Source organism: Lipotes vexillifer, unplaced genomic scaffold, assembly GCF_000442215.2.
Source record: "Lipotes vexillifer unplaced genomic scaffold, Lipotes_vexillifer_v1.1 scaffold815, whole genome shotgun sequence".
Taxonomy (NCBI): domain Eukaryota; kingdom Metazoa; phylum Chordata; class Mammalia; order Artiodactyla; family Lipotidae; genus Lipotes; species Lipotes vexillifer.
The window spans coordinates 3,335,399-3,348,980 of NW_006773723.1; the positions used below are offsets into that span (position 1 = coordinate 3,335,399).

The 13,582-nt window shown below is 39.0% G+C and overlaps 1 protein-coding gene across 1 annotated transcript in view; it reads left to right on the top strand.

Annotated features, from left to right (window-relative positions):
* Window positions 1–13,582, top strand: part of PREX2 (phosphatidylinositol-3,4,5-trisphosphate dependent Rac exchange factor 2) — a 291,490-nt gene that overhangs the window by 151,958 nt on the left and 125,950 nt on the right. The window contains exons 20-23 of the mRNA XM_007448492.1: window positions 3,964–4,100; window positions 6,878–6,995; window positions 9,559–9,743; window positions 11,788–11,949. Coding sequence (XP_007448554.1) covers window positions 3,964–4,100; window positions 6,878–6,995; window positions 9,559–9,743; window positions 11,788–11,949 — 602 coding nt within the window. The remainder of the gene's footprint in view (window positions 1–3,963; window positions 4,101–6,877; window positions 6,996–9,558; window positions 9,744–11,787; window positions 11,950–13,582) is intronic.

Genomic DNA, 13,582 nt, shown 5'->3' on the forward strand with positions numbered 1-13,582 from the left:
CTTTCCCTATTACAGTATCTTTTAAAGAGCAGCGTTGTATTTTGCGAACTTAATCATAGGGTAGGGCCAATTCTATGCTTTTTGCTTCTGAAGAGTAAAAGAAAGACTCATGTGCTTTTCCTTTCGAGTGTATATTAAATAGGGTATTAGTCTGTGGTTTCCTTTTGCACTGTAATTTTGCCGTGAGAAAAAGAAACTTCTTTCCCATTTTTCTTCTTCAGCCCTTTCCCATGGTCACACACTAGAGCATATCAATAATGGGACTTTCACCCGTGGAATCTACAATTCTAATATGCCAATTTCTGACGACAGTCTCTTTTTGGGTCTCTTATCTGGTTGCTTTAAGATTTGGTTGCTTCTTCAATAAAAAATGGTAAACAAAATTCCATTGGGACCTCCAGTCTCAGGATCCTCTCCTTTCCTCCTGGTTGACTATATCCCTCAAATTGCCACTTCCTTAGCCAGCTTTATCCCCGTGGTGGGTCACTTCCATCACTCTTCTCAGCATTGTTAGGGTCCTCTCATCCCTGTCTCTCAGGCGCATCCAGGCTCCTCTTGTGCTTATCCCTCAGGTGCATCCAGGCCACCTTATTTCAGCTTTGGATAAACCTAACTACATTCTTTGCTTTTTCTCCTGAGCAGCTAGGAAAAATCTATCATGGTTATGGAATTAGTATCATCCCAATTCACTGTCTTGTCTTTTACTGAGCCCCTGTTACTACTCAGCAGTCTTTTTATGTGTCTGATCAGTTGTCTCTTTTTCTGTTCATTATTGCCTCCTGTCCCCCATGATGACTTCCTTTTTCACCTCACAGACATATTCAGGCTCCCAGGTATGAAGCCCTCCAAGTCCCACACCTTTTTTTTGCACATGTTGTTGGCTCTTTTACCATCACCAGTTTTTCTCCTAGTCTAGAGGAAGAGGTCTTCCATTTTCCTCTCTGGAGTTCAAGGTTAATATCTCTACAGATATTCTGGAGCCCACCCCTTCAGATACCTCCTCTGGGGTGTTACACTGTCAGATATTCCATTTCCAGAATTTTCAACCTTTCTCTTCACTGGATTACTATAGTAGAGGCTATAAACATGCTCAGTTGTTTCTCATTGAAATAAACAAAGAAACAAAACTGTCTTAAACTGAACAGAAAATACAAAACCTTCCCTCTTCCCTTATTTTCCTCTCTAGATCCTTGCTACATAGAGTGTGGTCCACAGACCTACAACGTTGGCATCACCTGGGAGCTGGTTAGAAGTGCAGAATCTCAGGCCCCATCTGAGACTTACTGAATCAGAATCTGTATTTTAACAAGATCCCCAGGTGATCTGTATGCACGTCAAAGATTGAGACCCTTCACTCTAGAGTAATGCTCTCAGAACTTATTTTTGTCGTGGCAAACTTCCTGAAATTCTGGTCTTTATTTTGGCTGGCCCTTCCTCACTTCCTATTTGAATTTTAGCCCAGGGCTATAGACATCTCCTCCCACCTCCTACCCACGTCTCCAAGAGTAACCCATGTCTTATAAGAGTAATCATGCACTTAACTGGAAAATACAATGGACATTGAGAGTTCTAGTCTTAAGTGAATATTCTCTTGCATTTGTTTAAACTGCTCCCGTTGGCCTAAAACGTTCATTATCTTGATTTCTGAGATGGGACTTTTCAGATTTTTCTCCTACCCCTCCTCTGCCAGCTCTTTATCTATTGACCCCTGAACTGTTGGCACTCTCTTCTCTTCTTTGCCTTCTTGTTCTCCATAAACAATCATATTGACTGACCCTCTTTGCTGGGGATTTCTAAATCTCTTTCTCCCGCCCAGATCTCTCTCTTGAATTCTGTAGCCTAGATCTAACTGTTTATTAAATATCTCCACCTAAATGCACCTTTGGCACCTTAAGAAACCCAGTATTATCCCCAACTGAACTTTTTATCTATTCTCTGAAGCTGCTTTACCTTCTGTATTCTCTCTGTATTTAAGTAACTCCGTCTACTCAGCCACTGAGTCCAAAGGCACAGGAGTGATCCTGAGTGCAGGCTAGAGCCTCTCCGTCAGCACCATCATCAAATATCAGAAACTTGATCTCGTTCTCCCCTTTATAACTAAAGCTACCTTAATTCCATCCTGGGAATTTGCAGCGGATGCTTCCTGTGATTTTGATTTTTGACTTAAACTCCGATGATCCATCCTCTGGGTAGGCGGGGCTTGGGAGCGATCGTGTCACTTCTCTGCTTAAAATTCTGAAATGTTTTTCCTCTTGCGTGTATAGTAAGGTTCACACTCAGGACTTCACGCAAAGTGCACAGAGACTTCACAACCTGCCTCTGCTTTGCTCTCCAGTCTCTCTCACTCACTTTCATTCTAAGTTCACACTGACTGCTCCTATGGTCCCAAATGTCCATGTTATTCTTGACTCAGTGCCTTTTTTCAGGCTCTTTTTCTTCTTCTTTTTAAAAAATTTTTATTGGAGTAGAGTTGATTTACAGTGTTCTGTTAGCTTTGGGTGTACAGCACAGTGAATCACTTATATATCTACATACATCCACTGTAATTTTAGATTCTTTTCCCATATAGGCCATTACAGAAGACTGAGTAGAGTTCCCTGGGCTATACAGAGTCCCCTGTCCTTATTAGCTATCTATTTCATATATCGTAGTATGTATATGTCATTCCCAGTCTCGCAGGGTATCCCTTCTCGCCACCACCCACTGGTAACCATAAGTTTGTTTTCTACATCTGTCACTCTGTTTCTGTTCTGTAGATAAGTTCATTTGTACCTTTTTTTTTTTTAGATTCTAGGCTGTTCTTTCTGCTGTGATTGTCCCTGCCTCCCTCAAGCCCCACCTCAATCCAGAAAAACCACTTAATATTTCTGGGAGTGAATTTTAGTGAGCAGAAATGTATACTGTCTTCTTGAATATAAATTATGTTCTTTAAGATGTTTAATAATTCCTTCATGGGAGAAATTGCTTACAAAGGAAGGCTCTTCTAACATACTTATGATAAGTTTTATAATCATTAATGTTAATTATGTACATTGTATTTAGCAATGGTGCTTTGTAAATGTTGATTTGCTCAGAATATCAAATAGTAATGATTGGAAGGTTCTGAAAATCTTAACTCACCTGTTAGGATATGCCACTATATCTCTGCAAATAAATGATGGACAGTTGATGTTTTCTGATTAATTTTATTCTCCACAAATTGTCTGGTTCCTGACCCTTTGCACGTATCCTGAACTCTTATTTTTCTTAGCAAATCCAGTCCACTCCTAGTTGCTAATTGACTTGATTTTTTTCCTTAAGAATTTCTTTTAATTGTTGGCATTTTAAAAAATGAAAGTGAATACTGTTTAAATATTTAGAGATTTTGTAGACTAAAGGAAGGTAAAAAGGCCTGTATTTCTGGCTTTCTCATTGTGCCATTATATATGCATATTTAGAAAATTAGATCGATTAGACATTTGAAAGGGAAAATAACTGATTAGCATTATAAAGCTCTCTTCACAGTATCTCTTCTAACTAATTCTTCAGGGGGTGGGAAGATATTTGTTCAACACAGTTTGAATGGCCAGTTAAAAAGCAGGGAATTTTTTTTTTTTTTTTTTTTGCGATACGTGGGCCTCTCACTGTTGTGGCCTCTCCTGTTGCGGAGCACAGGCTCCGGACGCACAGGCTCAGCGGCCATGGCTCACGGGCCCAGCCACTCCGCGGCATGTGGGATCTTCCCGGACCGGGGCACGAACCCGTGTCCCCTGCATCTGCAGGCGGACTCTCAACCACTGTGCCTCCAGGGAAGCCCAAGCAGGGAATTTTTGAGAGGGCATTGCTGTCAGAGCCAGATTCATCAAGAACATGCTAGCTAGATGTTTATCATATTTTAAAATTGCTTTCCTTACGGTATATGGGATAAAAATGAATCATATTCCTAAAATTAGTTTTTGGCAGTTTTCTCATTTGTATTTAAAGGAACTGTGGCCGCAGCCGCTGGCCTTCACCCTGGACAGTGTATCATCAAAGTAAATGGAATCAATGTCAGCAAAGAGACACACGCCAGTGTTATTGCCCATGTCACGGCCTGCAGAAAGTACAGGAGACCAACGAAGGTAACCTACCCTTGGCTGGTGTAGCTATAATCACAGACTTGCACAGAAGGCCCCAGGGACAGCATGGGATAGTGCCAGGGCTGTCTGTGGTTTCCACTGGCAAGTTCACATTTAAGTGCAGAGCTTGCAATCGCATAATGCTTGTTTTATCTGCATAATTAGTTATAATCGATTCTGCTTAAATGGTCACATTTTGCTGCTACAGTATTAACACCAGTTTATAAAGTGCTCTGGGCTATTTTCATTTTCATTGTGATGAGTTTTCAAATAGCTAACTGTTTATCTAATTGAAATCCAAAGGTCTGAACTGTTTTCTTGACTCTTGTGATTGCCTTAGAATCTATAATGGTCAGCGTGTACCTCCGTCTGTATATATGAATTATTAATGCTTACACTGTTTATTATAAAACTTCTGTGAAAAAGAAAAAATTGTGGGTTTTATAGGGTCTGTTATTGACTGTTGGGTATATTTTTATTTTGGTAGCTGGATTTAGCTTTTAAAAGAAAATACCAATATGTGCTTGCCATTACTTAAAATCTTAAGCACTGTCCTCTGATCCAAAGTTTAAGTGCTGTACAAAAATAAAATTAGAATCCTAATTGATAAGTAAAGCTTATTATCTCATGAGATACAGGGGAGTGTTGGATTATAAGAGAAAATTCTCTCAAATTAATTAACTGAGTGCAGAAGGAATCTTAAAGGACAGGCTTTCTATTTTTCTCTGTCATGCTCAGTGAAGTACTCTTTTCTAGATTTGAGTATATGACTTTGTGTCCAAAACAGAAAGATGAGTGGCTGTTTTCTCCTAGGCCAGGACTGACATCCTGCAAAATACTGAGCCCGCAAGAAAATAGCTGATCAATTTTGCTTACTAGTAAGGTCAAACGAGCACAGCACATTGGAATTCACACGTAGATGCATAGGTTATTTGGGCTGACAGTAGTTTAATAAATAAATATTTATTGAACTGTATTAGTAAATGAAGTTTTAAAAAGATACCACTTAAATGATCAAATTTTTCCCCTTCTGTCAAAATTTTTAAAAGTAGCCAAATTGATTTGAGTTTCATTTCTTTTCATTTCCCCTGTCTCCCTTGTTGGAGAGGTGTTGATCAGTGAAATAATTAAGAAAAGCAATAAATGGACAGAAAAATTCACTAAGTGAATAACATGCTCTATTGGGTCTCCATTGCCACAAAACAGACTGTCCCGAAACGTAGTGACTTAGAACAACAGTGATTAATTGTTTCTCTTGGTTCTCCGGGTTGACTGGGTGTTGGTTCCTGTGAGGGCTTCGTCCTGATGTGGCTTTGTTCTGCTGGGAACTGACTGGTGCTGGGGTTTCCCTCCTGATGGCCTCTCACTCCAGAGCCCCTCCACCTGGCCTTCCTTTCCATTCCTTAGCAGAATTCTCCTTTCTGCATGGTGTCTGGGTTTCAAGAGGGAATATTACAGGCAGTCAGCTCTTTACATCATGCTTGCTACTGCTCTCCCTTTGAAGAGTCAGATCACGTGACCAAGCCCAGGATGAGTGTGGGAAGGAGCTACACAAAGGTGTGGACTCTGGGGGATGTGGTTACTTGGAGGCCACAACAGGTCACCAAGGTGTACTTGAATGATTAAATGTTAGCTAGCATTTTAATGATGGATAGCAATATAATAAACATAATTGTGAAGTTAATACAAGAGAGAAATGGGTAGTACAAATTATATCACACTTCAGTCATGCAACTCAGCTTATCATCTTACCTAGGAAAAGTACAAACATTAAAGTAGTAATGCAACCCTGAAAGCATTACTTGGTAGCCATTTCACCTCTCATTTATCTAAATAAGACAGGAACTGCTACTTCAATGAAAATATAGGATGATTTATGACGTGGAAGGATTAAAAGATAGTTATATCAGTTGGGAACCCCATGAGATGAAAGGTGTTCTTCCAATTTTCTTATTGGTTTGATTCACAAAAACCATTAAATGTGTTGAAACATATGTGACGGTTAGGAGAGCATTTAAGTCATTTGTACAATTATAGAACATTGCTTCATCAGAAAAGTGCCCATCTAACATTTATGTAAAAATGTAATTTATAATTCATTTTGAGATAGACTTGAGTCATTTAAGACATTTGGGAAAATACATCTTATTTAAGGCCTATCTGTCTTTGGAAGAAAAAATCTCAAGCTTAAAAAGTTTGTCAGTTTGTTGAAAAAAATTTTTTTTTAGTTTTATCATCCTATCAGATTCTCACTGACTTATTAATCTTTTTTTAAATTTATTTTAATCTATTTATTTTTTGCTGTGTTGGGTCTTCATTGCTGCATGCGGGCTTTCTCTAGTTGGGGCGAGCGGGGGCTACTCTTTGGTGTGGTGCGCAGACTTCTCACTGCGGTGGCTTCTCTTGTTGCGGAGCATGGGCTCTAGGCGTGCAGGCTTCAGTAGTTGTGGCTTGTGGGCTCTAGAGCGCAGGCTCCATAGTTGTGGCTCATGGGCTTAGTTGCTCCATGGCATGTGGGATCTTCCTGGACGAGGGCTCGAACCCATGTCCCCTGCATTGGCAGACGGATTCTTAACCACTGCCCCACAAGGGACCAGGGAAGTCCCTGTTGAAAAATAATGCCACCGACTTTCTATTAGTTTCTGACATTGATTTTCCTTCTCTTTCAAATGTTGTTGTATTTTACAGTCAACTCTCCTTTTGAAGCAGGTTTATGAAATGGATATGCATTTCAGGAAGCACTAATGCCTCTGAGGTTTCTTTCTCCCCCTCATTTCCAGCAAGATTCCATTCAATGGGTTTATAACAGCATTGAGAGCGCTCAGGAAGACCTTCAGAAGTCTAACTCCAAACCCCCAGGAGATGAAGCAGGGGATGCTTTTGACTGTAAAGTAGAAGGTGGGTTCCTCCTTTTTCTCCTCATTGCCCTATATAGTCTTCTTTGTCCTTGTGCCATTACCGCGTCCCAGTTACTGAAAACCTTATATGTTCAAGCCACTTCTTAGTCATCTCAAATAGATGTCACGTCAAATCCCTAAGTCATAATTGCTGGTGACTAACATAGAATAGCTGTGACACTTTCTTAGGTACTTTATTAAATGTTTTACGTGGATTATCTCATCAAGTCATCAAAAGCGAAAATCTATTAAAGGTGTGATTATCATCATTCTCATTTTATGGGAGAAGAAATAGAGACCCATATAGGTGAATGGACGTGCCCAAGCTAGGAAGCAGTGGAATTAGGATTCAAACCCAAGTTATGATGTTTCCTTATTTTGAGTTTAAACATTGTGTGTACCTTCCCACTCCACTGTGGTTCACAGACCAGCAGTATCACCATCACCTGAGTAAGACAGAGATGCAGAATCTCAGCCCCACCCCAGATCTACTGAATGAGAATCTCCATTTTAACAAGATCTTATCTTACCTGTATGTACATTACAATATGAGAAGCCCTAGTTTAGAAGGTCCATAGTTCCTTTGAAAATACATTTTTTTTCCTTTTCTTTTAAATAGAAATATAGTTGATTTACAATGTTGTGTAAGTTTCAGGTGTACAGCAAAGTGATTGTAATACGTATATATGTATTCTTTTTCAGAGTTTTTTCCATTATAGGTTATTATAAGATATTGAATATAGTTCCCTGTGCTATACAGTAGGTCCTTGTTTTGAAAAGACTTTCTTGATTCAAGTAACTTTTACTGTATTCTTACAGTAAAGGAGGCAAACTAATAATGTGAGTATGAGGAGGAGAGAGATCTTTTGATAAGGACTCATACCATTTCTGTTTTCTCAGTGAAGCAAACCTGTAGGTCACTGTATTCAGTGGCGAAGGGTGAAGGGACTGAGGCAACTACGTTTACGTTTGCATGTAACAAATACCTTGAAATATCATTATAAACTTTTTCATGGAAGTCCTTGAATCCTCTCCTACATTTTCTTGGTATCTTTCCACTTATACTATTGGTGGATGTCTCTGGACATTTTTATTGTACTATTAGTTTCTTCCGAACCAGCATAGCTGGAGAATTTGCTATGCACGCTGAATCATTTGGGGGTACTTAGGAAAAGCGGTTTTCCCTCCATTCCTGGAAGGGCACTTGGGAGGAGCTGCTCAGATCATGAACAACATCAGGAATATTTCAATCTCATTGGAGCAGCAAAGCTGTACTGCTAAATCAGCTCTTTTATTTATTCAAACCAGGACAAATCTCAGGACCTTATCTTGAGGCTTTTATTCCTCATTTATAGTTAGTTTTTGCTAATCATCATTGGTGCCACGGTGAAAGGTAGAATGGGTTAAGTGAGAAGCTCTGGAACTTGATTTATAGCTATTCTTGGACTTAATTATTTTAAAGAAAACCATTTTTCTGCTTTTGCCTATCTTTTTAAATAAATTTATTTATTTATTTTTGGCTGCGTTGGGTCTTCATTGCTGCGTGTGGGCTTTCTCTAGTTGCGGAGAGCAGGGGCTACTCTTTGTTGCGGTATGTGGGCTTCTCATTGCAGTGGCTTCTCTTGTTGCGGAGCACAGGCTCTAGGTGCATGGGCTTCTGTAGTCGTGACACGTGGGCTCAGTAGTTGTGGCTCACAGGCTCCAGAGCACAGTCTCAGTAGTTGCAGCGCATGGGCTTAGTTGCTCCGTGGCATGTGGGATCTTCCCGGACCAGGGCTTGAACCCATGTCCCCTGCATTGGCAGGTCGATTCTTAACCACTGCGCCAACAGGGAAGCCCTGCTTTTGCCTGTTTTATGTTTACTGTTTCTGCTATTCTAGGGCTTAATTGTGTTAAAAGTAAGCTAATATTCTTTTTTCGCTTATTTAATATTTACTGTTAGATTCCTCAGCAGTTTCTTGCTTGAGACTTTAGGTGTTTATTCCCCTAGCTGACTGATTGTTGGCCAAAAACATGTAGGAATACATTCCAGATGGAAATTTTATTACAGTGAACAATGACACATTTTCGCAATGAGTCAGCTTCAGAAGATGCTGTTTGGGAAAATTCAGGCACTCCCTGCTTAAAAAAATAATTATTCCATCTCCTTTCTGCTTCTTCAGTATGGTTTTCTGTATTTTTTCTGCTTTGAGAAAATATTCATCCAATGTTTGATGCAGTTTTAGGAACCCTGACTTTAAGTTATGCATGCTTTTAATGAAAAAAATTGTACGTTTAATGTTGATATAGGTATAAATAGGCATACATATGGTCCATAGATCAAAATGGGTGTGCAAAGATAAGACTAGTCATATTAGAGTGGTAAGATTTGGATCGGTCAATCATGCATTTTTTTAAAATGTTCTTATTTTTTTAAATGTTAACAAGAATAGACGCTTCATTTAGCACAGCAGATTTAGTCACCCTTTAAAGAACTCTTTAAAAATTATTCAGAGACTCAAATTATTTGAAGAGATTAACAAACCCTTCCTGAATTTGCTGAATTAAAATTATCTTCATTCCAGAGGTAATTGACAAGTTCAACACCATGGCCATCATCGACGGGAAGAAGGAGCACGTGAGTCTGACAGTGGATAACGTCCACCTAGAGTATGGCGTCTTGTACGAGTATGACAGCACCGCCGGGATCAAGTGCAATGTGGTGGAGAAGATGATCGAGCCCAAAGGTTTCTTCAGCCTCACTGCCAAGGTACGAGCGATCCCTGCAAAGGAAGGGATTTTGTTCTCGGTTAAGGAGCTAAAACCCTCCCTCACCCCCACTTCAAAAAATGTAAATAGCTGTACATGTTTCAGCTGTCCACTCATTGAAGGTCTTTTTCTTTTTTCCCCCATTACCCAGTTTATGTACAGTCTTTTTTTTTTTTTTTTTTTTTAAATTGATCTCTTGGAGCACAGTGTCATGTTAGATGGGACGCTTGCCCAGGTGAGCATTAGTTGATTTGGCAAAGGTGTCTTTGCATTTAGTAAGTTTACTACATCTGTTAACTCAGTATCGTGAATACGTTTCAGATGGTTTTCATGACAGGTGGTGCTTTCCTAAATGTACATAATCCTGTGAAGAATATTTGAAGTCGTAAAACGCATTCAAATTCTGCAAGTCTCATGTTTATTTCATAAAATTGCTCGAAGCTTAGAGATCAGTTTATGAATAGATCTTCAGGTATTTATACAATTCTTAGTTGCAAAGGATCTTGTACTTAGTCCTTAGACTACAGCAAAACAGGAAGGGAGAAAGGGGGTCTTCATCCAAATGGGTAAAACATATGCTAAGTAAGAGGCAACCCTGTGTTTGCTTTTCATGATCCTTGCACAAGGTAAATCGATCAGACTCCTGTTGGACCCTCCACAGGTTGGAGCTTTAGTGTTCCATCTGCTTTTGTATAGCTTTGCCACCTTTATTTCTTCATTTCAATTCTTGTTTTGAATGTGTGTAGTTGAGATAGATCTAGCATTAATGACATATTTTTTTTATTTTAGTGGAAAAATAATATAAAAATCCAAATGCACTATTTCAAAAATAATTATTTTATGTTTTTGTTTTGTATTCTGAAAGTTAACTTTTGAAAAAAAATCCCATCATTCTGATGGCATTGTACCACTATATGTACCTACTGATAGAGAATCTGTATTTTCAAAATGCAACCCCTTCCCAGCTACATTATACTATTAAGAGGATCCATGGAAGAGTTTGGGATCAGGTTATTGTAATTATTTTATCTCATTTTCTAGCTATTTCAAATTGGCAAGATTACGTGGATTATTTTATATGTGACAACGGTACAACTTAGTCTGCACATATTTCTATTTTACACATGAAGAAAATAAGGTCAAAGAAATTAAGAAATTTAACCAAGATCACACTGCTAATGATAAAGTGAGCTCTAATTTCTAGACTAGTGATTAAACAAAAAACTCACACTCTATATTCTGCAAGACAGGGAAATGGAGGTGGTGAAGGAGGTCAAATAAACACAGCATCTATAGGTTGTCTCACACAATATTATAAAACTGTCAGGTAAGGGTGTAATCAGTCCTTGTGATCTTTGAACAATCATGAATGCTACATATAAATAATAAACATAATTAATTCTCAGTTCATGGGAAATTCTCAGTGATTCATGGTGTGTACACACACGCACGCACGCACGCACGCTGCCTTATAATTGATTAAAACAGCCAAAAGGATTTACTACTTGAATACGTCATATGGATGCTTTTATCTAACACTTATCGGATGGAGTTCAGACACTGAAAGCAACATTGCTTTTTACTTTATCAAGAGAAAGTCTCATTTATTCATTTCTTCAGCAAACATTTATTAAATGCACTCTCTGTACCAGGCTCTCAGTAGCAAGCAAGGATATGGTTTTCCTTAGTTTTTGTTGTTCTACTACCAAACTGAGGAAAAAAAAAATGTTCTGAGTAACTCTGACTAAAATATGAGAGTGTACACATCAGAGTGTACTGATTTATCCAGCAGGGAGTCTTTGAAGTCCCCTCACCTCCCTCAGGCAGCCTTTTATAGCCAGTAGAAGGGAAAGCAGGAGATGCCAGACACAAAAGTCCATCACTTCACTGCCAGGGTTTATTGAACATACAAATCCCAGGCATCTAAAAGAAGGACACTGGGGAAAGTCACCCTGTGCTGTGGAATTGTGAAAATTTTATTTGGCTGATTTTGAAGGTTTTATTTTCTTGTTCTATTTTGTGTGTGTGTGTATGTGTGTCTACAGATTCTTGAAGCCCTGGCTAAAAGCGATGATCATTTTGTACAGAACTGCACCAGCCTTAACTCTTTGAACGAGGTGATTCCTACTGACCTTCAGAGTAAATTCAGTGCTGTCTGCAATGAAAAAATTGAGCGCATATGTCAGAGAATATCCAGTTATAAAAAGGTAAAAGCTCTACGTATGTATTTTACAAGTAATTATTATTTAAATTATCATTTTAATGTCAACTTTAAATCAATTCTTGATATTTTTCATTACTTATTTATGTACTGCATTATTGAAATAATGATAACATTTATGTAACATTTTAGAGTTTTTTGAATGCCTTTACATCCTTTGCCTCATTTGATCCTTGCAAACTTGTAAACTAGGCCATTATTCCACATTTTCCAAATATAATAACTGAGGCCTAAAGAATTAAATTACTTACTGGAAAGAATAGAATTGGGGTTTAAATCCAGGCCACCTAATTCCGAATTCAGATTTTTATTATTACACTATAGTTCTTCTTTCCGTGTTCTCTTGACAGAGGGAACAGAGCCCTCAATCAGAAAGTACATGGAACATCGGCTGTTTTAAATGGATTCATTGCCTCATTCATTTGACGTATTAATTGAGCACCTTTTGTGTGTGAAGCAGTGTTCTTGGTACCAGGAATACGGCAGCAAAGGAGGGAAGGTCTTTCCTCCCACGGTGCTTCCATTTGAGTGGGGGAGACAACAACGAAGTAAATAAATCTCTACAAAGGGGGAAATCAAATATTGGAGAGAGTTATGAGGAAAGCTACGGTGGAAAGTGCCAGGGTGGGAACTCTGGGCTGGGTGGCTATAGAGAAAGCCTCTCTGGGAAACTCATGTCTGAATGACAAGTAGAACTCTTCCTTTAAATGGGAGGAAGAAGCATCCAGGTAGACAGAGCCGCTGGTACAGAGGCCGCAAAGCAAAAAGAAGGTCAGGGTGTCAGGGGAAGAGTGACCAGTCAGTCATAAGGGCGGAGGCTTTGGCAGGGACAGGTATGAGGTGCCGTGGAAGCTCTTTGTACCTTTCGGGACTTTGGAAGGTGTTTGGATTTTCTTCTTACATCGATGAGAAGCAGTTGGAAAATTATAGATAGAAGGATGACTTCATCTAATTTAGGTTTTTGAAAGATCATGCCGGTTCCTCTGTAGGAGTGGATTGCAAGGGGCCTGAAGTGAGGCGTAGAGAGGGGTGGGAAGCGATTGCAATAGTCCAGGTGAGTGACGGTCATGGCTTGGACTCTGGGGAAGACAGAGGAGACAGAGAACATTTGGTGAACTCGAGGATATATTTTAGAGGTAGAATAAATAAAAATTGATCTCTAAAACATATAGTAGGTTTTCTTTTCTTTTTTTTCTGTTTGTGTCAGTGGGAGGCTAGCTAACTATTTCCCTCAAAGTGAGGCTGGTTGCTTAAATTTTGGTAGTCACACTAGGAAATATTATTTATCCCAGTGTTTATGAATATGAGTTAACTGTCTATGTTTGGTATGGCAAATAAAAGATAAGTCAATATGTGTCCAGATATGTCCATACAAAAATAGGGAAATGTGTGAACGAATACCCAAGGGATTTCAATTTGGTTGCCTCAGGTAGGGGAAGGGGAAGCAGGCTCACTGTGTTTTTGTTTAAGCATTTCCTACACTGTTAGGCTTGTTAAGTTGAATATGTATTGATGTCATAATTTTTTATAAGTCCATTTACATGAAGAAGAAACGATATTCAAGATCACTGCATAACTGTCACATCTGTTCACCTTCTTTCCATGATTGCTATTGACCT